This window comes from Heloderma suspectum, chromosome 2, assembly GCF_057233095.1.
Source record: "Heloderma suspectum isolate Gila_16-S chromosome 2, 16-S_ref, whole genome shotgun sequence".
In the NCBI taxonomy this organism is placed as follows: Eukaryota; Metazoa; Chordata; class Lepidosauria; order Squamata; family Helodermatidae; genus Heloderma; species Heloderma suspectum.
Window position 1 is genome coordinate 370,459,267 of NC_139459.1, and position 25,539 is coordinate 370,484,805.

At 50.3% G+C, this 25,539-nt stretch overlaps 1 protein-coding gene across 1 annotated transcript in view; it reads right to left on the bottom strand.

Annotated features, from left to right (window-relative positions):
- Positions 1-2,255, bottom strand: part of LOC146356048 (uncharacterized) — a 30,908-nt gene extending 28,653 nt beyond the window's left edge. The window contains exons 1-2 of the mRNA XM_084830003.1: positions 2,038-2,255; positions 35-110 (exon numbers count right to left, since the gene is read on the bottom strand). Coding sequence (XP_084686129.1) covers positions 35-110; positions 2,038-2,255 — 294 coding nt within the window. The remainder of the gene's footprint in view (positions 1-34; positions 111-2,037) is intronic.
- Positions 2,256-25,539: the final 23,284 nt, after the last annotated feature.

A 25,539-nucleotide genomic window follows, 5' to 3' on the forward strand; every position in this document is an offset into this window, starting at 1 on the left:
AACCCACAGGGACCTTCCAGAGAGAATCTCCTACCTGAGCCGACTGCGCTTTAGTCCTTTCCCCCCTTCTTCTGGAAGGAGGGGAGGGTGATCCGAATTGAAGCGCCATTCTGCGGTGGGCGAAATCAAGGGGAGAGCGTTTCAGAAAAACACCCACCTTCACATCATATCAAGTCTTTAGAACCAGGCCCGAGTCAACGGTTGGCTGGGGACAGGCAAGACCCCACTGCTTCCCCCACTCTGATGCTTCAGGGGAAATAGAGGAAACCATCCCAGGACAGTCCAGTAGTCCATCTAGCCCAGGGGTGCAACACGGGCAGCCATTTCTGGCGGCCCACGAGACACCCCCCCCATGTGCACTGCTGTGGTGGCACTGCCTGGAGTTTGCTGTGCCAGCGCCACCCAGAGAAGCCCTTCCCTTTTCTCCGATCTCTGAGGAGAGATCGGGGATCAGGAAGGATCCCCTTGCTAGCGCCGGCAAGAGAAACCCCAGGCTGGGGTGTTGGTGTGTGCGGCCCCCGGCACCGCCTGGTGCGTCCTCAGGGCCAAAAGGTTTGTGCACCAGTGATCTAGGCCATGACTGTCCGTTCTGACTTGGGGAGGGTCTCCAGCCAAGGGCCCCCCCTCCCATCACCTGATCCTTTGGCCTGGAGATGTGCAGAAAACTGGAGAAAGAGCCATTCACAGATCCCAGAGGGCACAAAAGAAAATGATGGGAGGACAGCAGTGCAACGATGCCCTCCCTGAGGCCCTAGAAGACGCCGGGGAAGTTCCCTCTGCCCTTTTGGCTGCAGAGACGGGAGAATCACCCTCACCCACACAGCCGCCCCAGTCCCCCGTTGTGTGTGGCGCACTTTCCCTTTAGAGCCAAGCCACGAGGGACTCCCCAGCTCAAACAGTTTCAAAAATATACAACCCGGTGCCGGCAGAGAGAGGCGCGGTCGCTCAGCAGCGGTTGCTCAGCAGTGGTGGTGGCAGGATGGGAGCCGGGAGGGCGCTCTCGTCTTGGTTCCCGTCCTGCCACCCCCACACCCGCCATGTCTCTCCCTGCAAGGCCATGCAGCAGCTCCCCATGCGCACCTTCCTTGCAAGGAGAGCGCGAGGGTTGAGAACAGCTGCGCACAGTGAGACCACATGTGGGCCTTCATGTGGTATGTATGTATGTATGTATTTCTTTCATTTCTATACCTCCAATAGCCCAAGCTCTCAGGGCGGTTCACTGCAAACAGGGGAGGCCCTGAAATTTCAGTTGCAGAGTTTTGATCTGCACATGCTGGTCACCAGTGACAGGTTCGATCTGGGGCAAAGCTCAATAAATATTTCCCGATGGCACAAGAAAAGCCTCACCTGGAAGCACCGCTAATCTACAACAGGCTGGAGGCTTGAAATAAAAAGGTTTCGCTTTCTGCATGAATCTACCCAACTCTGAAGCGGGGAAGATAAATAATGAAAACAGACTGAGCAGGGGGTTGGACCCGATGGCCTTGTAGGTCCCTTCCAACCCTACTATTCTATGATTCTGACGCCAAATTGTCTTGGCCTTTGTGCATTTTACAATTCTGGTCCATGGCCGAGAGCAAAGTGGGTCTGGACCCAGTTCTGAGGCTATACTCCTGTCCTGGGGGCTCTCTGATGGGGGGCTTTTCCGCCCTCACACTTCAACCCCTCCCTTTTCAGACGTGGAGTATATTGGGGCGATTACATGCACAGTTTGTAGGGGCTACTGCCATGGTCACCCGCGGCTGCCCCCGCCCCCCTTTGGGCCCAATCCTAGCGCATGGGTAGACTGGGAAAAAGCCCTGCAACTCCCAGCATTCCTCAAGCACCGGATTGCGCCCTTCACGTGTTACTGTTTTCCAGGCGTTTTGTAAAGATCACGTTCAGGTTTTCTTGCTTTACATGGTCGTGCCCCGCCTCGGTGGCTGTTTCGCGAAGGAGACGGTGTCTTCCTGGTCACAGTAAATACATACGCAACCCCCGACCACAGCCGGCCTCCCGCTCCTCGCAACCCCCCCACTTCGCAGACCCCCGGCTCACCCGTCGCGCATCGGTCTCCCCGCCCCGCGGCTCCGGCAACCGGAGAAGCGGCAACGTCCACCCTTTCGCGCTCCCGGCCCAGATCCCTCTTTGTCACCGGGGGCTCCCGGGCTTCCTGGAGCAGGACAGACGGTTCCGGCTCCCGATGGAAGGGGGGCGAAGGGCCCTGTGCGCAAAGCAACAGGACGGGGCGCCGCGGAGCTCTGGGCAGAGCGCATACAAGCCAGACAAAGGGAGCCATGCTGGTCTATGGGGCTGGAGGGAGAGCCCACAATCCAGGGCGGGGACGCGCGTCCCTCGACTAGGGCCCCCCCAGATGCCGCAAGGGCTCGCGTAGGGCGACCTGCACCGGGAAGCCGGAGGGCGGCTTGGGCGCGCCGCCTCCCTCTCGCTCCGCGAGGCCTCGCTCCAGCGGCTTCTGGCCGCAAACGTGTCAGCCCATTGCTCCCCGCGGGGCGCGCTTCTCTCAGCAGGCCGGCATAAGACTGCGCCGTGAGAGTGATGGTCCTGTTGCCGTGTTATGTGGCCTCCTTCCTTTTCAGGGCCTGAATTTTCAGTGTCATCTCAAAATAAAATAGGTCACATTTCAAAACAAAACTCCCAGGCATTGCATTAGCGCGCCAGCTCTCACGACCCAGAGTCCACTTCACGAGGTGCAGGGGGTGTTACTAGCAGCTGACAGGGCACAGAGACACACGCAGCCTTCTCAGCGGTGGCCCCCGCCTTCTGGAACGCTCCTGTGGCCTGAGCGGTGGAAACTGTGCCAAACTTCAGACGCCTCTTTACTCAGGCTTTCCCTGGCGTGGAATTGCACTGCTCTGTTTTACTGTTTCTGGAATGTTTTTGATGTATTTATTCTTTTCTACTGTGTTTCTCTTGGCTTAACACAGTACCAACAAAGAACAGGTGCAGCAGATACAAACGGCTGAAAGGGTTGGTCCAGCAGCAGGAATAAAAGTACCTTAACAAGATGGAAGAAGCCCAGGCAAAGAGAGCCAGTCAGATTTCCTGGCCCCAGCAGGGCGCTCCACAATCAGGGCGCTGCCACAGAGAAGGCCCTGCTGTCCTGCATCCTGATGAGAAGGTGGAGTAGGAGGCGCAGACGCCGCCACGGCTTCCCTGCTCTCTGCCTGCCAAGCCAGCACGTGGGAGCCAGGAGGAGGAGGAGGAGGGGGAGGAGGGGGAGGAGGAGGAGGGGGAGGAGGGGGAGGGGGAGCAGCTGGTGACCACGGCGGGGAGGAGGAGGATCCACGGGGGGGGGGCATGGAGGGTGTCCTGCCTGAGGGGCCTCAGAAACCTACCACTGGCTCTGTTGCTTGGCCTTGCAGGGCAATGAAGAGCCATCCGCTTTACCACAGTAAACAGCAAGGAACAGGTGCAGGGGATACAAACAGCTTAAAAGACATCCAACTGCAGGAACAAACATACCGTAGTAGGTGGCAGAAGGCCCAGAGAAAGGGAGCCAAACGGACCCCCTGGCCCTGTCAGGGCGCCCCACAATCTGGGTGCCACCACAGAGGAGGCCCTCCCATCCTGCCTCCTGACCGGTCCTCCCTCAGCCTCCATCGGGACACAGAGAAGAGCCTCCCCAGTGCAGCAGGCAGGCTGATCCGGTAATCTAATGTAATCTAATGAATTCTCTCTCCTCCGCTCTTGTACCGTTTTTAATGAATTCATTTTTTTGTTTAGAGTAGGCAAGGGTGGGTGACTGGCCCAAGTCGGCCCAAGGCAACCCAGGGAGCGTCATGGGCTGAGCAAAGATTTAAACCGGGGTCTTCCGCCCCCAAGCCCACCACTCCAGCGCAGTCTGTTCCAGAGTTGTGACACCTGAGGCAGTTCTGACACCTCTCTCTCTCCGCCTCTATTTTTTCCGTGCATACTTTTAATCGAGAATATTATTTTCCTGTTTCGCACAGAGAAAGAGAAGTGGAAAAACACATGCCAAGAATACGAAGCTGAGTGAACAAGGCCAGGAAAAGCATCAGGTAAAGCGATGTGTAATAATTTGGCTGACAACTTACTCGTATGCACGTCTACTCAGAAGTAAGTCCCACTGAGTTCAAGGGAACCTACTCTGAGGTAATTGGGTATAGAATTACAGCCTAAAAGTCCCATATAAAAATAATCAGAAGTAAAAGCCAAATATTCAGAGAGAAAAGAAAGGATTCTTTACGCAGTGCATCGGGTGCCTCCTGACTAGGTGAGGCTGTGTGTGAAGTTAGGTCCGGATCCTGCAAACTTAGGGTGTTTCCACTTGGCATCTCCCCCGTAGACGCTACTGAAGCAGCCCACGTAGGCTCTTTCCTTAACACGGAAGTGCCCGCAGGAGCACAGCGGCAGGGATCTCAGTGCTCTTGCAGCCCAGCTCTGCAGGCGACCAAAAGAACCCAGGGTGCCCGCCAGACGACACGACGACCCACGGTGGGTGAAATGACCCGTACTGCAGACTGTGGGTCGTTTGGGGCAAATAAGCCATCATGGATTTAAAAATTCCCGACAGACGACACGACAACCCATGATAGGTTAAATAAACATGTCGTCCAAACCCAGTCCTTGCATCACATTTTAGGTGAATGGGTTCCGCTGGCATGAGTGTTGGTGGGTTTGAGCAAGGCCCTGAGCTATGCAGTATTGGGGGGTTTGAGAGATCAGGCCAGAAGGCCAGGAATTTGGCCACCCATTATAGCGAGCGGTGAGTTTTGGATAGGGACAAAATGTAATGTCTGTATGACACCGCTTGTGATTCAAAATGCAAATACTCTTTGCTCTCTTGGTACACCAGTCACTCGACTCAGGAGGAGAAGGGCTCTTGGGCGCAGCCTCATGACTCCACCGCCTCGGAGGCGCCTGTCCTGATCGGGGCTGGTCAGCCTGTGCCAGGCCGTTCTGGTCACACAGTCATCCGCCTTGCAGAGCTGGGAGGCAGAGTCCTGAGACCGTCAGGGGAGCCCTGCTGGACCAGACCAAGGCTCCATGCAGGCCAGCATTCCGTTCACCCAGGGGCCAACCGGCTGCCCACGGGAAACCCACAAGCAGGATACGAGTGCAACAGCACCCTCCCGCCCATGTTCCCCGCAACCGGTGTACACAGGCCTACTGCCCCTGACAGTGGAGGGAGCACAGAGCCAGTCAATACTGCCTTTCACTGCCGTGCACCCTGCTCATGGCCCAAGTCTCTCGGGGATGGGAGTCTGCTTTCAGGGCAGTGAAATGGGGATTCTTCTGGGATCCCACAAAGCCTGTCAGTTGTAGCACTGGGAATGACCTGGGATCTTTACACCTTTGTTTGGGATGATGAAATGTATGGGCGCGTTGGAGGGGATCCACCCTGGTTGGTGCCTTGACTGGCCCAGCGGGTCATCTTGTGTTTTTGGGAGAGCGTCTTTTACAGCTCACTTTCCCCCCTGTTAGGCTGTGTGAATGACCTACGCCGTGAAGGGTTTCTGGGTAGCGGAGACTGAGCGAGGGGCTCTTGTGTCCTTCCATGGGCCGGTGAGCTTCGAGGAGGTGGCTGTGCAATTCACCGAGGAGGACTGGGCCCTGCTGGATGCAGACCAAAGAGCCTTGTACAAGGAGGTCACACTGAATTTTTCCACCCCCTTGGTGAAGGATGCAAGATTGGTCAGGAAATATTCGTCTCTCGTTTCCTCCTCGTTGCCAGCAGTGTACGTGAGAGGTCTCCGGAGTGGCTGGCCTGATGCCTCACTCGGAGGGGTCCTTAGAGCAGGCTGTTGGCCTGGCTGCTGCCCTGGAGGATGGCCATTGCAGCCCACCCCGTGCCTTGCTCTGAGGACCCCTCGGAGTGAGGCGGCAAGTGGGACGGCTCCTTGGAGGGCTCTGCTGAAAGCCTGCCAGGTCCAGATGGCTCATTCTGAGGGTGTCCTTCCACAAAGCCAGGCACTGTGGGTGAGGTGGCCCTGGAGACTGCCTGTGCCGGGGAGGCCCCTGGGATGGAGAGGGGGCAGCATGTGTCCTTTTTCCAGGAGCGGCAAGGACGTCTTCACCCGTCCTCTGACATGGGGCAAGAGGCAGTCAGTGCCATTTTCCCGCTCCCTCTGCTCACACCGCCCCAGGAACATTCATTACAGATCTCCCTTCTCCTCCAAAAAGGTCTGAGAGGGCTTCGGAGGAGTGTCTGCCAGGGATGGTTTGGGCCTTCAGACTGAATTCCTCCTGACGCTTCCTTGTTCTCTCCTCTTTCCCACGTGGGATCAGCAGTGCCCAAGCCCGACCTTGTCTCCCGGCTGGAGCGAGAGGAAGAGCCGTGTCTGCCCAGTCCAGAGGGAACAGAGGTCACTGAGTCCAACAGCAGCTCAGGTAAAGAGTTTGAGGTGTAGCAAAGAATCCATCGGGCTTCTCTCAATTCCCGCTGAGAAATGGCAAAGCAACGTTCTTGGTCATTTCATCCCGAAGGGCACATCTCCCACTAACTCAACCACCCTATCTCCCGGAACCTTCTTTCCACCCTTTTGGAAAGAGGATGGTGGATAAGACGGGTTTTTGGTCTGATCCGGTAGGGCTCCTCTTATGTGCCTACCCTGCTAAGCCTCCCCTCCCCCCAGTTCAGCCATCCTGCCACCTGGAAGGCTCCTTCTTTGCTTTGGACCATCTGAGTGATAACTGAAGAGGGGATGACATTTCTAATAGCTCAGGGAATAGAAATGTCTTCCCTGATGATGAATCTCCCCTTTCCGTCTTCAGCTCTCTTTCTCATATTACTATTTGCTTTATTGGTAAAGAAATTGTACTTTTCTGCCACCATTGCCACTGCATGGAGCTACTCCGAGTTGTGAAAGCTCCATGACAGGACCAGCGAGAATTGAGGAAGCGGACTCAATTGTCCACTGTGTCATTTTGGCTGGATGTTTTGTGAACAGAGTTGCTCGCATCTTAGGTGCCACAATAGCGCATCCGAACGATGTGCCTTTGGTGCTCCTGCTTGTCCTTTTGTAATGGATCCATTTCCGTATGTACAGCCTGGGAACGTGGACAAGGTTCTTGGTACCGTGAGGCTGACCACATGCAGGCTTCGTCCTTGCCCTTCCTGGCTGACGAAAGCAGTTCGTGGGGGCTGGTTGGGGGTCTACAGAGAGTGGGAAATGTGTCCTTAGAGGGAGGCCGAATGCCTCCCAGACTCAAGGAGGCTGTTGTGAGACCTTGATTGAGAAACCCTGTCTGGATCCCACCACGTTGGATAATTTACGACCAGTCTTCCATGTGCCATTTTTGAGTGTCTGCTGGCATCTCAGTTCCAGGGGTGGTTTTGGATTGTAGCAGCCATGTCAGGGGTCAGACTAAGTGGTCTCATGTTCTTGCTGAGCTAGCATAGTTTGGCAGGAACAGCAATGTAGAGACTTCCCCTGTCAGCAAGCCGAATTGCACAACACAGTCATGATTTTGCCTTTTTGCTTACTGCAAGACCGTATCCTTGTTCTCAAGATAGAATGTCCTATGGCCCATTTCCTGTACTATAAACAACTGTACCAACTGTAAAACCACAGGAGAGGGAGTGGGAGAAAGGGTCGCTTGTGTGTCATCATCTCTATAAAAGTAATGTGTGGCTATGCCTCGGGGCTTTTGGCTCTTTGGAAAAGATTCCAGCCTTAAGCCCACGCGTTAAATAAAGAATACTCATTTTTCTTTACTCCGTGGTCTCTCTGACTCTGATTTCTGTTACATAAATGGTGCCGTGACTCGGATGTGGCAGGCTCTGAGACAGAGAGGCGGCAGTTGCCTGCTCTTTATCGCCGCACCGGGAGGGAGAGCTCAGCGCACGCCTCCCTTTCTTGGCGCCACCGACCTTTTTGTCAGGTAAACGGGATGGAGCCTGCGCCGGGATCGCCCAAACGGCAGCGAGCAGCAAGAGAACCTTGGGAAGCGGAGGAAGGAACTTGAGCCCTGCCTGTATCGCAGCTGCAATTGAGTTGAAACCCACATTGGAAGTCTTCAGGAGAAAGGCAAGTATATGGGAAAAAGAGGGCCCCGCCTTTAGGGAGAAAAGCCACTGGGCAGAAAAAAATAGGGCCCCACCTTATGAAGAAGGTCAGTGTTGGTGGTATACGTATACAAAAAGAACCTACTCCTTGCGGGTAGAAGGGGGGCCTGATAACACCCCCGAGTGGGCGCCAGTACCCAGCACGCCAGTACTCAGTAGGAAGCTGAGGAAGCTGGGGAAGCCGCTTTCCGCTCTGGTAAAAAGTGGGAAAAGTGGGTGGCAGGGACATATGGATGCAGTGGAGAGATTGATGATTGTGTGAGTGGCTACTGCGGTTTCTGACGCATACCGTTGACCGTCCGGGTGGCCAGGCCAGTAGCAAAGTGCGTGGTGTGTAAAATCCTCTTGTGTCGGCCAGTGAGACCCCTTACTCACTGACCAATTCCCATTCCCTAATTGTGTCTGTCTTCAATTTAGGAGGGAGGCTATGGGTGGTGGGGGAAGCAAACCTTGCACCCCCTTGGGATGTATGCTAGCAAATTTTAAGAAAGCTTTTAGTGGAGATTATGGGGACCCCCCCCCCCATGAATCCTCAACGGTTGCAGACTTTGTGTGAAATAGAGTGGCCGTCTTTTGGTGTAGGATGGCCTACTAAAGGCTCTTTAGAGCCCAGCAAAATCAGCTGTGTATATGCCATTGTGGTTGGGAGACCTGGGCACCCCGACCAATTTCCCTACATAAACTCATGAGATTCCATAGTCCGCGCTTCTCCTCCATGGCTAAAGAAATGCCTAGAATCCCAGGCAAAAGTTTTGGTGCTCAGAAAAGAAAAATTGGCCAAAAAGAAATTACAACCAGTGTTAGAAGCCCCGTGTGAAGATCTGGCAGAGCTAACGGCGTTTCCACCTGCTTATGCCCTGCTTCCACCACGGGCCCATGTTACTGTAAGACCGCCCTGTCAAGATCCAGATCCTGTGGCTCCTGAGCCCCTGCCATCCCCCCTACAGAGGCATTGCCCCTCGCTTTGACTTAGAACTGTCGCCATCAGTTTCAAGCCCCACCGGCAGTAATTCGCCGATTTCAGCTACGGTCCTCAACTCCTAGATATTGTCTGCCGAGACTTTCATCTCTACGGGATCGGGAGGTTCCCCTCTTACACCTCAATCAGCATTAATAAAAGAAACTGAAAAATTGAAGTGTTGGGCAGAAGATTTAATAAAATCGGCGGTAACCCTTAAAAAGATGTGTTCTCACAAAAAAGGGGAGGCGAGCTCGTCTACTGCTCAAGACTTGCACCCCCTTGAGATGTATGTCAAACAAAGAAGGAAAAAGGTTTTTTTTTTAAAAAAAAGATTCAGAATAGAGAGAGCAAACAGCAAAAAGCTCAAGGTCGAGCTGAGAGGAAAAAAAAGAACAAGATCTGAGGCTGTTAATTAGAAAAATGTTGCAGGACAGTGTGGCTTTTAACAAAGCATGGGAGCGTGAGAGTGTAAGGCCGAAGAAGTAGCTGTTAGCGTTGAGGGGGGGCAGGAAAATTGCCCACAACGTTCTGAGTTGTGCAACATCATCACCTCGCCTAATTGAGATGAAATCCCTAAGAAATGGAAACTGAAAATGAACACCCAGAAGATGGAGGCAAAATAGAAAATAAAGGTGAAGAATCAGCCCCAGAGCACAGGCTAGACCCCTCTTCGAGTGAAAAGTGTGCCATAAAACTGTCCCAAAGCAGAATGAAGCGGAAAGACCATGTTGAAGATCTCTGTCAAGGTAACCGTGTTTAGCTTTGAACTGTGTTAGAATTGCATAAAGCCTGTAGCTACTGACCATCGGCTATATGATTTCTGAAGAGCATAACCATTAAGCTTTTGCCGTGGGATTCCCTGCAATGAAGAAATCTCACTGATTTAAGTGTCCAGTGTTACACTGCCTAAGTGTGTGTGCTGAAGAGACTGAGAAACCAGACAGCATGTTCCTGGCCAAGCCAAAATCACGGTACTACCATGCTCCTGAAAGCTGCAATAAACTGTGCAAGCTGGGAGACCCAACCTGATTGAGAAGAAAAGAAGATATTGGAGCAACTGTCTTAAAAAACAATGAGATCTGTGTAGCTGGCTGGCTTACGCTGTCAGTGATGTTACAAATTTAAATTAAGACTGTTTTCCTGTTTGAGACCCCAGTGAAGAAAGCTGACCCGAGTTATTTGTTGCCTGTGCCAAAGCAAAGATTTAGCTGCCCTGTACCTCATCGTGTCCTGTTTTAAGCTTGGGATTTACAAATACAAACAAACTGAGAAGCTTGCCTTTGAAGTCCTGCAAATCACCCCACCGCCTCCCCGAAGATTAATGGCTGCCTGAAAATGCAAGTATAAGGCGATGCCCATCACCCCCCAGCGTCCTGAGTTTCAGCACTCAGTGTTTCAGTGCTTTCGTGTACCAGGTTAGAAGAGAGAAGAAAAAAAAAGAGTAAGTTTTTAAAATGTCTGTGAGAACCTGACAGAAGTAAAATAAAATTTACAGAGGAGTTGCCCAGGTTAAAGCGTCACGGCTAGAGAGCTGAGCTGTGCCGCTCTGTTTAGACAGAGGCCTTGCTAAAACGTTAAAGGCCCTTGTCTGTCAGGAGGGTTGTAGGGCCACACTTCCCCTTTTTAAACTGATGCAGAAGTGGAGAGCCTTTGCTGGAAACATCTCATCTTCATTGCCCAGAGCCTTCTCTGTTTGCCTCCATCATCATCTGGGCTTTTTAGAGACACTCTGCACATGGACTAAAATTTTAAATTGTCAAAGACTTGCCATGGACAGTGCTGTGAAGCTTTTGATAAACTTGAACTCTCATCGCTGTGGACCGTGTGTCTGTGTTTGTAGTCAGCTCAGTGTACAGCAGGCTGAGTTTGATCTATGACTTTTAGATTTCCTTCTGCCAGAACTCATGCAGCATAGAGTTGCCGATGCAAAAATGGTGACCTAGAACTCTTTGCGTGTGTGGGTATGCCCGTCCCTTGATTTTAATGGGCCCTGAGCTTTCAGCCAGAAGAGCAGTATAATTGCTGGATCTGCTCCATCGTGCCTTACCATGCTAAAAGTGCTTTCCATTCATTGTGTTAAATTGCAGAAAAAGTTTGTTGTGTATATTTTATGATTTCTTAAATATCATAAAATATATGTGATATTTGCAGATTAGTGTTAGTTGCAACTCCAAATAATACTAAGTGTGGTTCCCAATGGATGACAAGGAGAAAAGACAAAGTCAAGTAGAGAAAGACAGAAGCAAGTAGAAAAGAAGGAATAGAGAAAGTAGAAGACAGAGAAGGGGAAAAAAAGAAGAAAGAAGAGGCAAGAGGGGAAAAAAAGAAAAAAAACATTTGTAGAAAAGAAGCGTGGCCATAGTTGCCCCCAGGGTAAATTAAAAGCAGCTGATTGTGCCTGGAGCTTATTACCTGGGGTAAAGTAGCCACAATAATGTAATAGTTCTTTAAGATGAAGAAAATGTAACTAGAAGGAGAAGAAGAGCCTATCCCAAATGTGTGTCATTGGGACTAGTGTAAGGCAGAAAGGTTTAAGTAAGTGAGTTTAACTTGAAAAAGACAAATAAAGAGACAAGGCTGGTGCATGGAGCAGAAAGTTTTATGTAAAAAGTTTGAAACATGATCTGCAATACAGGCAGATCAGCAAAGAAAAAGAAAGCAAAAGAAAGAGAAAAAATTTGTCTTCCCATACTAATGAATAAAAGTGTTATCAAGCACTTTGGGAAGCGAAGTTGTTTACAGGAAGCTGTGCCTGAGAACCAAACACTTCTAGCCTATGCTGAAAATGCTTGCTAGTGTTGTGCTGTCTCATGGGTAACATGTATGGTATAAAACCCATTTAGCCCAATAGCTCGTGGTTCAGAGAAGCTGTCTGATCCAACCATTAGGTACGCCTGTGTGCTGTAAGTTACCCAATAAAGTCTCCTTGTAAGTAAACCCCCCGCTGGAATCCCAAAACACAAGTGGGGCTAGAGCGCCTCACCCAGTATCAAACCCTGCTGTTAGAAGCCGTGAAAGTAGGTATGAAGAAGTCAGCTAATATGATCAAAGTGTCTAAAGTGCTGCAAGGTGCCACTGAGGCCCCAGAGCGTACTTGGAGCATCTTTCAGATGCCTATCGCCAGTATACCCCCCTCAACCCAGAGGCCCAAGAAGACGTGGACGAAAGAAGAAAAGAAGAAGACCCGGCAGAGGCAGAAGATTCTTAAAAAAGAACCAGTGTGCCCAATGTGGACAAGATAGACATTAGTGGCATGAATGCCCAAATAAAATAAATCAAATACACAAATACCCAAAGGGGCCAGAATAGGGGAAGAGGGAAACAGCTTGAGAGGGGCTGTGACATTGACTTTATAATTGACACTAGAGCGGCATCAAAAGCAAGCAAACGTTAGCCTTAAACAAGAAGTCCAAACACTGAGCAAAGTTCTTCAAGCCCAGCATCGCTTTGTCTTAGAAAATAAGCCATTCCCATCACAGAAGTTCATCCTTTCCAACCAAGAGTTAAAGTATGAGTTAAAGAGGGAAAAATAACCCTTTGACTCCCAGATGGAGAAGACTGAGAACTGTCATACTTTCCACCCCCGCAGCTATGAAAGCAGCTGGAGTTAAACCCTGGATACATTGGACACAAGTCAAGAGAGCGAGAGGGGGAGAGTACACTGTAAACAGAAATCCTGAAAATCCTTTAAAAATCATTCTGAAAAAGCAGTAAGAAGACTCAGGCTAGACCTTACTGTGGACACACCGGGACTCTCCCCCTGCGTACGGTCAGACCTGCAACTGGAGAATTGAAGAAGGGGACTAGACCTTACTGCAGCTTGCCAGGTGAATAGCTGTCCGGCGTACGGTCAGATCCCAAAGAAGATCAAACATGCGTGTTGCAGTGTTAGTAGTGTTGCATTGTGTTTCCTTAATAAGGTGCAAAAAGGGGGGCCTGCCCCTGGAAGGAGAAGTTTGTCCCAGTGATTTGCTGATAATTACTGGCTTCACCTGGCTAAAATCACGAGAGTAAAACATTTTTGTTTGCCAAGAGATATACCTGTAAACAGGCTTATTTTGCCGTTCAGTCGTGTCCGACTCTTCGTGACCCCATGGACCATAGCACGCCAGGCCTTCCTGTCCTGCGCTCTCTCCCGGAGCGTGCTCAAGTTCATATTCATTGCATCGGTGATGCTATCTAGCCATCTCATCCTCTGCCGTCCCCTTCTCCTTTGGCCTTCAGTCTTTCCCAGCATCAGGGTCTTTTCCAGAGAGTTTTCTCTTCGCATTAGGTGGCCAAAATATTTGAGCTTCAGTTTCAGTATCTGTCCTTCCAATGAGCACTCAGGGTTGATTTCCTTTAGGATGGACTGATTTGACCTCCTTGCAGTCCAGGGGACTCGTAAGAGTCTTCTCCAGCACCACAGTTCGAAAGCATCAATTCTTCGGCGCTCAGCATTCCTTATAGTCCAGCTCTCACAGCCATACATTACTACTGGGAAAACCATAGTTTGATTAGACGGACCTTTGTCGGCAAGGCGATGTCTCTGCTTCTTACTATGCTGTCTAGGTTTGCCATAGCTTTCCTCCCAAGGAGCAAGCGTCTTTTAATTTCATGGCTACAGTCACCATCTGCGGTGATCTTGGAGCCCAAGAGAGTAAAATCTGTCACTGCTTCCATTTCTTCCCCTTCTATATGCCAGGAAGTGATAGGGCCAGATGCCATGATCTTCGTTTTTTTAATGCTGAGTTTCAAACCAGCTTTTGCACTCTCCTCTTTCACCCTCAACAAGAGGCTCTTGAGATCCTCTTCGTTTTCTGCCATTAGGGTGGTATCATCTGCATATCGGAGGTTGTTGATAATTCTCCCAGCAAGCTTAATTCCGACCTCTGATTCATCCAACCCGGCATTTCTCATGATGTACTCTGCATATAAGTTAAATAAGCAGGGTGACAATATGCAGCCTTGTCGTACTCCTTTCCCAATTTTGAACCACTTCGTTGTTCCATGTCTGGTTCTTACTATTGTTTCTTGACCCTCGTACAGGTTTCTCAGGAGACAGGTAAGGTGGTCTGGTATTCCCATCACTTTAAGAATTTGCCACAGTTTGTTGTGATCCACACAATCAAAGGTTTTAGCGTAGTCAATGAAGCAGAAATAGACGTTTTTCTGGAATTCTCTTGCTTTCTCCATGATACAGTGAATGTTGGCGATTTGATCTCTAGTTCCTCTGCCTCTTCGAAACCCAGCTTGTACTTCCGGTAGTTCTCGGTTTGCATACTGCTGAAGCCTAGCTTGTAGGATTTTGAGCATCACCTTGCTGGCATGCGAAATGAGCGCAATTGTGCGGTAGTTTGAACACTCTTTGGCGTTGCCCTTCTTTGGAATTGGAATGTAAACTGACCTTTTCCAGTCTTGCGGCCATTGTTGAGTGTTCCAAATTTGTTGGCATATTGAATGCAGCACTTTAACAGCATCATCTTTTAGGATTTTAAATAGCTCAGCTGGAATACTGTCATCTCCGCTAGCTTTGTTGTTAGTAATGCTTCCTAAGGCCCACTTGACTTCACTCTCAAGGATGTCCGGCTCAAGTTCAGTGACCTCACTATCATGGCTATCAGGGACATTCAGATCTTTCCTGTATAGTTCTTCTGTGTATTCTTTCCACCTCTTCTTAATCTCATCTGCATCTGTAGGTCCCTGCCTTCTTTGTCCTTTATCATGCCTGTCTTTGCACAAAACATTCCCTTGAGATCTCCGATTTTCTTGAAGAGATCTCTAGTCTTTCCCATTCTGTTGTTTTCCTCGATTTCTTTGCATTGTTCATTTAAGAAGGCCTTCTTGTCTCTCCTTGCTATTCTCTGGAACTCTGCATTCAGTTGGGTATATCTTCCCCTTTCTCCCTTGCTTTTTGCTTCCCTTCTTTCCTCAGCCACTTGTAAAGCCTCATCAAAAGCCACTTGGCTTTCTTGCATTTCTTTTTCTTTGGGACGGATTTCGTTGCTGCCTCCTGAACAATGTTACAGACCTCCATCCATAGTTCCTCAGGCACTCTGTCTATCAGGTCTAATCCCTGAAATCTATTCCTCACCTCCACTGTATATTCATAAGGAATATGATTTAGGTCATACCTGAATGGTATAGTGGTTTTCCCTACGTTCTTCAATTTAAGCTGAAATTTTGCAACAAGAAGCTCATGATCTGAGCCACAGTAAGCTCCAGGTCTTGTTTTGAGTGACTGTATAGAGCTTCTCCATCTTTGGCTGCAAAGGACATAATCAATCTGATTTCGATATTGACCATCTGGTGATGTCCATGTGTAGAGTCGTCTCTTGTAATGTTGGAAAAGAGTGTTTGCTATGATCAGCGTGTTCTCTTGGCAAAACTCTATTAGCTTTTGTCCTGCTTCATTTTGTACACCAAGGCCATTCCTGCCTGTTATCCCAGTGATTTCTTGACTTCCTACTTTAGCATTCCAATCCCCTATGATGAAGAGGACATCTTTTTTTGGTGTTAGTTCTAGAAGGTGTTGTAGGTCTTCATAGAACCGATCAACCTCAGCTTCTTCGGCATCAGTGGTTGGGGCATAGACTTGAATTACTGTGATGTTGAATGGTTTGCCTTGGATTCGTACTGAGATCATTCTATCATTTTTAAGATTGTACCCCAGTACTGCTTTTCCCACCCTTTTGTTGACTATGAGTGCTACTCCATTTCTTCTAAGGGATTCTTGCCCACAATAGTAGATATGATGGTCACCTGAATTAAATTCGCCCATGCCTGTCCATTTTAGTTCACTGATTCCCAAGATGTCAATGTTCAATCTTGCCATCTCATGTTTGACCACCTCCAGCTTACCTTGATTCATTGATCTGACATTCCAGGTTCCTAAACAATATTGTTCTTTACAGCATCGGATTTTCTTTTCACCGCCAGACACATCCACAGCTGAGTGTCCTTTCGGGTTTGGCCCAGCCGCTTCACTCTTTCTGGCGCTACTTGGAAATACCCTCTGCTCTTCCCCAGTAGTATACTGGACACCTTCCGACCTGAGGGGCTCATCTTCCGGCGTCATCTCTTTTAGCCTTGTGATACATTCCATGGGGTTTTCTTGGCAAGAATACTGGAGTGGGTTGCCATTTCCTTCTCCAGTGGACCACATTTTGTCAGAACTCTCTGCCATGACCTGTCCGTCTTGGGTGGCCCTGCACGGCATAGCTTATGGCTTCACTGAGTTACGCAAGCCCCTTCGCTACAACAAGGCAGTGATCCATGAAGGGGAAACAGGCTTATTAGCTCTTGCCTAATACCTGTCTGTAGACATCCTAGGAAAATTCATAAAGATACCATGTTAAGAGTTTATGGTGTAAGTTTAACTTATTCCCAAAATGCTAACTGGGGCGTGGTTGCAAAGATCCTACCCCCTACAGAGTTCACTCTACGCACCCCCATCGTTGCTGAAACAAATGCTATGTGTGCACGAATGCTTAATTGTCAAAAATTTTCCAGAAAATATAAAGCTATCCCTGGCCCCCTTCCACTGTAATAAAATTCAAAACATATATTTTAATGATGCCCACATACTTTTGCCTCATGGATGGTTTTAGACATGTAGTTCCTGCACTTGGTCATTCATTCCTGCCAACTTGTCTAATAACCACCCACGTTGCCTCAGCCACCAATTGAACTGGTGCCAATTCTTCCCCTGTGGCCCGAGAAAATCCGTCGACGGCAGCCTCGAGCACTCCAACTAACTAAAAATTGTAATAGCCATGTGCAGTTATATTCTGACTCAGAAAAATTGGCCTTAGCAATGTCACTGGTTGGGGTTCCAGGTTTAGTCTTGGCTGATGGTCTGGAGATCAACCAGTTAGCTTGCAGCTTAGCCAAAAGCATAAATGCCACCTCATGAGCATTGTCATTGTTAAATAAAGAGTTGCGTGATCTAAGAGGTGCGGTTCTAGAAAATAGAGCTGGTATAGATTACCTCTTCCTTCTTCATCATTTAAGTTGTGAGACACACCAAAAGCTCTGTTGTTTTAACTTAACTGATAATGGCAATGCTGTAGATGAACAGATCAACAAGCTGCACAATATAGTAACTAACAAAACAATAAGACAAAACAATTAGCTCAATTAGTTAACCCCTTGGCTTCCAGATCTTAGCTGGTTTAAAGCATTGTTCATCCTAATTCTACCAGTGTTGTTCATAAAAGTTCTGTTATGTCTCTGCGTTCCTTGTCTTATGTGCTGTTTAACCAATCTGTTTTATGTCTCAGCTAGTAAAACTGCTGCCCTCTACGCTCTAATAGCCCAACAAGAGGCTAAGTAATATGTATGTCACAAAAAGCTTTGTATGGTTATCAGAAATGCTATAATTGTAATGAAATTATGCATTTAAGGGGGGAATGTAGCAGCCATATCGGGGGTCAGACTAAGTAGCCTCATGCAGTCTCATGCTTCATGTTCTTGCTGAGCTCTTTCTCCCTTGAATATATTGTTGTAAGCTGACGAGACACAGGAATTCCTTATCTTGTCAAAGGTCATACAATTGTATATCTTGTTCTTTGCTGTTCTCTCCTTATCATGGCTACCCTATAACCCAGTTCTTGTATTATAAACAATGGTGCTGGGAAAAGAAATGTTGAGGACTGCAACCCCACGTGGGAGGGGGAGGAGGAGCCGTTTCATATGTGTCACAATGTCTATAAAAACAATGTGCTGATGTATTTCGGGGCTTCTGGCTCTTTGGAAATGATTCCAGCCTTAAGCCCGCGCGTTAAATAAAGAATCTCTTTTTCCTTCACTCCGTGGTCTGACTCTGGGTTCTGCAACAATGGCATCATTTCTGAAATCTCAGTTCCTGCCTCGCCTGCAAACCAAGTCTGATGCCTGTCAGGGGAGGAGCCGCCCCCACCATCAGGAACTCGGGACAAGCCTCTACCTCACACATTTTTGTCCCCTTCCACCAGCAGTTGCACCCTGCAGGGTTCAGTCGCTCTGCCCCGTCTCGTTCATGAACAGCTCCGAAGGGACAGCATGGCCATCAAGCAAAATCCCTCCTGCCCCCGCAAAGGGCTCCAGGGCACATCCCCCCAGCAAAGACCCACCTCCCCCACAGCAGTCGTCCCCTAACCTTAATCCCCCAACCAGTACTGCAGGAGAGCCAGGGCTGGCTGGGGCGCAGCACCCCCCGGCAGTTGCCAGACCCCAGACTGCCCACCAGGGATGCCCACTACAGAGGCCTTGCCTGGGCTCCTCTTGAAAGATGTTCCTCTCAGCCTGCAGGCAGCCCTGTTAATTACCCACAAGGCCCCAGCGCAGTGCTCCATCGCAGCCTTGTGAGAAGCTTAAATGGTGGCTTCCAGGCCCAGCCACCAAGAGCTTACCAGAGCACTGGTGCTGTCGCTCCCCGCCACCAGCTAAGCCTGCCAGGAGGGCCCCCCAACCCAGGCAGGCCCCCCTAGATGGCACTCCGTGGAGGGCTTCCACACACCTGGAGCTCGCACAGCTAAAAGCCATTCGCAAGAGGCTTCTGTGTCCAGGCTCAGAATACAAAGCTATCCCGATGCATTTCAGTGGCCGTACCCCCTCACTCATTTCAAGATGTCTCTGCAGACTTATTCCATTCATATATATTTGGAAATATGCGTTTAAGGCAATGAAAGCTTATCGTTCCCAATGACCACGGTACAGGCCATTCTGTTTGGGGGAAGAAAGACACATTCACGTTGAATCTGGCTTCTGCTCTCCTTCCATGTAAGTGGAGACCTTCGTCCCTTTCTCCCTCCTTGGGATGGGCAGAGCTGGGGCAGGGGGGTGTTTGCCCCAGCCGTGGGCTGCTAAGGTTTGGAGGTGCTGCGAAAGTGGTAAGCCAGATCCAGGTTTACTTACAAGGAGACTTTACTGAGAACTTACAGCACACAGGTGTACGCAGTGGCTGGATCAGACGGCTTCTCTGAACAAAGAGCTCTGCTCCTAGAAGACTTTTATATCATATACAGTCAGGGCCAGAAATATTGGAACAAGGATAACAGTTTTGGCAGTTGGCCTCTGTACACCACCACATTGAAGTTGAAAGGAAACACACCCAGATGGGAGCGAAGTCAGGACTTTCAGCTGTAATTCAAGGGCTTTGACAAAAGTGGGGCACCAACCATCCAGGAAGGACAGCCAGTGGCATACACACACCCCTGCCATTGGTGGCTCATAAGTAATGGAACAAACCAACATCATTTCAAACTTAAGTGTCGCCTTTAATACCTGGATGAAAATCCTTTGCAGTCAATGACTGCCTGAAGCCTGGAACCCATGGACATGACCAAATGCGGAGTCTCCTCCCTCGAGATGCTTGGCCAGGCCTTTACTGCAGCTGCCTTCAGCTGCTGCTTGTTTGTGGGTCTTTCTGCCTTGAGTCTTGTCTTCAGGAAGTGAGAAGCATGCTCTGTTGGGTTGAGATCAGGCAATTGACTTGGCCATTGAAGAACATCCCACTTCTTTGCCTGGAGAAACTCTTGAGTAGCTTTTGCTGTATGTTTTGAGTCATTATCCATCTGCAATATGAAGCGGCGTCCTATCAGTTTGGCAGCATTCTGCTCAATCTGAGCAGAAAGTATCACCCTATACACTTCAGAATTCGTCCGGCTGCTTTTCTCAGCAGTCAGGTCATCAATAGACACCAGTGACCCGGCTCCATTGGCAGCCATACATGCCCATGCCATAACACTGCTTCCACCATGTTGGACAGATGATGTGGTATGCTTTGGATCATGAGCTGTTTCTTTCCTTCTCCATGCTTCCCCCATCATATTGGTACAAGTTAATCTTGGTTTCATCAGTCCAAAGAATCTTATTGCAGAACTGGGCAGGCTTTTTAGGTGTTTGCTGGCAAAGGCTAATCTGGCCTGTCTGTTCTTGAGCGTTACCAGTGGTTTGCACCTTGTTGTAAAGTCTCTATATTTACATTCATAAAGCCGTCTCTTGACTGTAGATGTTGACAATGACATGTCTACCTCCACAAGAGCGTTCTTGCCCGGGCTAGATGTTGTGAAAGGGTTCCTCTTCACCATGAGCAGAATTCTGCAGTCATCCACTTGAGTTGTCTTCCGTGGTCTGCCAGGCCTTTTGCTGTTGCTGAGCTTGCCAGTTAATTCCTTCTTTTTCAGGATGTTCCAAACTGTTGCGTTGGCCACTCCCACTGTTTTTGCTCTCTCTCCGATGGGTTTCTTTTGTTTCCTCAGCCTAATGATGGCCTCCTTCACTCGCATGGACACCTCTTTGGACCTCACGTTGGGGGTTCCAGTGAACAGCTACCAAATGCAAATGTAACACTCAGAACCACCTGGCCATGCAGCTGCTTGTCGGCCATTCGTTCCATTACTTATGAGCCACCAACGACAGGGGTGTGTGTATGCCACTGGCTGCCCTTCCTGAATGATTAGTGCCCCACTTTTGTCAAGCCCCTTGCATTACAGCTGAAAGTCCTGACTTCGCTCCCAACTGGGTGTGTTTCCTTTCAACTTCAATGTGGTGGTGTACGGAGGCCAACTGCCAAAACAGTTCTCCTTGTTCCAGTATTTCTGGCCCGGACTGTATGTTATTCAGGCATAGCAGTGAGGTAATATGACAGGTGCAAGCACTACTGATGAATACTGGCCTGAAACGAAATTCTCAGCCATCCCAGGCAATCATAGCAGTATAGCAGTTCAAAGGATTTTCCAGTGCCCCTTTCTCATTCTTCAGCAAAGAGAGAAAAGAAAATGACTATCTACTGTATATGGAAGCATAAGGTTGGGGAGACATTTCCCACGTCCCCAGCAATTATGGGTGGGTCTTTTTTGTCCTGTGTGACAAAACAGCCGGTATTTCTGCTTAACACATTTCTATTCTTCCTCGCCTCTATGGGCTCTCTTCTGGTGTCTAGTAAGGCGTGATTTCCGAGAAAAAGAATTTGCACATGTCAAGCTTTTAAAGGGTCTTTCTCCTGTGAGGACCCTCTGATGGGTTAGAAGAGTTTCCTTCCGAGCAATAGATTTGCCACACTCCAAGCATTTCTGTTGTCTCTCTCCCGTGTGAATAGTTTGATGTCTAAGGCGGCGGGATTTCTCCTGAAAACGTTTGCCACACTCCAGACATATGGGGTTTCTCTCCTGTGTGGACTCTCTGGTGCAACACAAGACTGTCCTTCCGGGAAAAACGTTTCCCACACTCCAAGCATTCATGAGGTCTCTCTCCTGTATGGATTCTTTGGTGTCCCTTAAGGCTTGATTGATGAGCAAATGATCTTCCACAGTCCAAACATTTATATGGTTTCTCTCTTGTGTGGATTTTCTTATGACTAATAAGGTGTGATGAGACAGTAAACGATTTCCCACAATCCGCACATTCATATGGCCTCACTCCTGTATGTATACTCTGGTGTACAGTAAGCTCTGATTTGCTGGCAAAAGATTTCCCACAATCCAAACACTTGTATGGCTTTTCTCCTGTGTGGACTCTCTGGTGGTTTTGAAGGTTTCCCATCTGTGAAAAACATTTGCCACACTCCAAACATTTATGTGGTTTCTCTCCTGTGTGGACTGCCTGGTGTTTCAAAAGAGTGCCTTTCCTCCACGGAACCCAAGGTGGCTTGCATGGTCCTCCTCCTCCTCCATTTTTATCCTCACAACAACAGCCCTGTGAGGTAGGTTAGGCTGAGAGTCAGTGACTGGCCCCAAGTCACCCAGAGTGTTTCATAGTCGAGTAGGGACTAGAACCCGGATCTCCCGAGTCCCAGTGCAACGCTCTAACCACTGCACTGCACTGCCTCTCCAAGTGTACATCACCCACCAGGCAAGCAAAGCTGTGTGGGTCTCCCCGTGTCAGTTTCCTTGTACGTTTCCTACTGGTGTGACCCAGGCCTGAAGCTGGACTGGAATGGTCCAGATCACCCTTCTCCAACCGGTTGCCCTCAGGGTGTGTGGGAGATGCAGTCTCCCACTGCTGGAGGGACCAGGTTGGGGAAAGCTGGTCTAGAGGATCCATTTCATCCAAAAACCACCCCTGGAACTGAGATGCCACCAGACACTCAAAAATGGCAAATGGGAGACTGGTCATAAATTATCCAACGTGGTGGGATCCAGACAGGGTTTCTCAATCAAGGTTTCACAACAGCCTCCTTGAGTCTGGGAGGCATTCAGCCTCCCTCTAAGGACACATTTCCCACTCTCTGTAGACCCCCAACCAGCCCCCACAAACTGCTTTCGTCAGCCAGGACGGCAAGGACGAAGCCTGCATGTGGTCAGCCTCACGGTACCAAGAACCTTGTCCACGTTCCCAGGCTGTACATAAGGAAATGGATCCATTACAAAAGGACAAGCAGGAGCACCAAAGGCACATCATTCGGATGCGCTATTGTGGCACCTAAGTCTGAACAGATGCGAGCAACTCTGTCCACAAAACATCCAGCCAAAATGACACAGCGGACAATTGAGTCTGCTTCCTCAACTCTCGCTGGTCCTTCCTGTCATGGAGCTTTCACAACTCGGAGTAGCTCCATGCAGTGGCAATGGTGGCAGAAAAGTACAATTTCTTTACCAATAAAGCAAATAGTAATATGAGAAAGAGAGCTGAATTCAGAAAGGGGAGTTTCATCATCAGGGAAGACGTTTCTATTCCCTGAGCTATTAGAAATGTCATCCCCTCTTCAGTTATCACTCAGATGGTCCAAAGCAAAGAAGGAGCCTTCCAGGTGGCAGGATGGCTGACCTGGGGGGAGGGGAGGCTTAGCAGGGTAGGCACATAAGAGGAGCCCTACCGGATCAGACCAAAAACCCGTCTTATCCACCATCCTCTTTCCAAAAGGGCGGAAAGAAGGTTCCGGGAGATAGGGTGGTTGAGTTAGTGGGAGAAGCGCCCTTCCGGATGAAATGACCAAGAACGTTGCTTTGCCATTTCTCAGCAGGAGTTGAGAGAAGCCTGATCGATTCTTTGCTACACCTCGAGCTCTTTGCCTGAGCTGCTGTCGGACTCGGTGACCTCTGTTCCCTCTGAGCCCTGCAGACTAGGCAGACACGGCTCTTCCTCTCGCTCCAGCCTGGAGACAAGGTCAGGCTTGGGCACTGCTGATCCCACGTGGGAAAGAGGAGAGAACAAGGAAACGTCAGGAGGAATTCAGTCTGAAGGCCGAAACCATCCCTGACAGACACTCCTCCGAAGCCCTCTCAGACCTTTTTGGAGGAGAAGGGAGATCTGTAATGAATGTTCCTGGGGCGGTGTGAGCAGAGGAAGAGGGAAAATGGCCCTGACTTGACAAGTCCTCCTGCCCCTTGGCTCCGTGTCAGAGGATGGGTGAAGACATCCTTGCTGCTCCTGGAAAAAGGACACACGCTGCCCCCTCTCCATCCCAGGGGCCTCCCCGGCACAGGCGGTCTCCAGGGCCACCTCACCCACAGTGCCTGGCTTTGTGGAAGGACACCCTCAGAATGAGCCATCTGGACCTGGCAGGCTTTCAGGCAGAGCCCTCCAAAGAGCCGTCCCACTTGCCGCCTCACTCTGAGGGGTCCTCAGAGCAAGGCATGGGGTGGGCTGCAATGGCCACCCTCCAGGGCAGCAGCCAGGCCAACAGCCTGCTCTAAGGACCCCTCCGAGTGAGGCATCAGGCCAGCCACTCCGGAGACCTCGGACGGCGGCACAGCGGGACGGATGGCCCTCCTGGTAGCAGGTGGGTGGGTGCGCAATGTGCCGCCCCTCCTGAACCTGAGGGGAGGGGTTCGCCCTGCTCATGGGAGAGCTGGCCCTGCCAAAGAGGGCAGCATACACTGCTGGCAACAAGGAGGAAATGAGAGACGGATATTTCCTGACCCATCTTGCATCCTTCACAAAAGGGGGCAGAAAAATTCAAAGTTTCGGAATATAAATCAGGCTTGTTTAATAAACCTCCGGAAAGTAGGCTGGGGAAAGGGAATGACTTATCCAGGGCCTTAATATTCTCCAAACCCTCCAGGTTCAATGAGGCGCCAATGAGGAAGGAGGCTCTTTACCCAGCAAGGCCACGATCCCGTAATTCTCCCCGGCACAGGCGGTCTTCAGGGCCACCTCACCCACAGTGCCTGGCTTTGTGGAAGGACACCCTCAGAATTGGCCATCTGGACCTGGCAGGCTTTCAGCAGAGCCCTCCAAGGAGCCGTCCCACTTGCCGCCTCACTCCGAGGGGTCCTCAGAGCAAGGCACGGGGTGGGCTGCAATGGCCACCCTCCAGGGCAGCAGCCAGGCCAACAGCCTGCTCTAAGGACCCCTCCGAGTGAGGCATCAGGCCAGCCACTCCGGAGACCTCAGACGTACACTGCTGGCAACGGGGAGGAAATGAGAGACGAATATTTCCTGACCAATCTTGCATCCTTCACCAAGTGGGTGGAAAAATTCAGTGTGACCTCCCTGTACAAGGCTCTTTGGTCTGCATCCAGCAGGGCCCAGTCCTCCTCGGTGAATCGCACAGCCACCTCCTCGAAGCTCACCAGCCCCTGGAAGGACACAAGAGCCCCTCGCTCAGTCTTCGCTACCCAGAAACCCTTCACGGCGTAGGTCATTCACACAGCCTAACAGGGGGGAAAGTGAGCTGTGAAAGACGCTCTCCCAAAAACACAAGATGACCCGCTGGGCCAGTCAAGGCACCAACCAGGGTGGATCCCCTCCAACGCGCCCATACATGCCATCATCCCAAACAAAGGCGTAAGGATCCCAGGGGATTCCCGGTGCTACAGCTGACAGGCTTTGTGGGATCCCAGAAGAATCCCCATTTCACTGCTCTGAAAGCAGACTCCCATCCCCGAGAGACTGGGCCAAGAGCAGGGTGCACAGCAGTGAAAGGCAGTATTGACTGGCTCTGTGCTCCCTCCACTGTCAGGGGCAGTAGGCCTGTGTACACCAGTTGCGGGGAACATGGGTGGGAGGGTGCTGTTGCACTCGTATCCTGCTTGTGGGTTTCCCGTGGGCAGCCGGTTGGCCCCTGGGTGAACGGAATGCTGGCCTGCATGGAGCCTTGGTCTGGTCCAGCAGGGCTCCCCTGACGGTCTCAGGACTCTGCCTCCCAGCTCTGCAAGGCGGATGCCTGTGTGACCAGAACGGCCTGGCACAGGCTGACCAGCCCCGATCAGGACAGGCGCCTCCGAGGCGGTGGAGTCATGAGGCTGCGCCCAAGAGCCCTTCTCCTCCTGAGTCGAGTGACTGGTGTACCAAGAGAGCACAGAGTATTTGCATTTTGAATCGCAAGCGGTGTCATACAGACATTACATTTTGTCCCTATCCAAAACTCACCACTCGCTATAATGGGTGGCCAAATTCCTGGCCTTCTGGCCTGATCTCTCAACCCCCCCAGCACTGCATAGCTCAGGGCCTTGCTCAAACCCACCAACACTCATGCCAGCGGAACCCATTCACCTACAATGTGATGCATGGACTGGGTTTGGACAACATGTTTATTTAACCTATCCTGGGTTGTCATGTCGTCTGTCGGGAATTTTTAAATCCATGATGGCTTATTTGCCCCAAACGACCCACAGTCTGCAGTACGGGTCATTTCACCCAC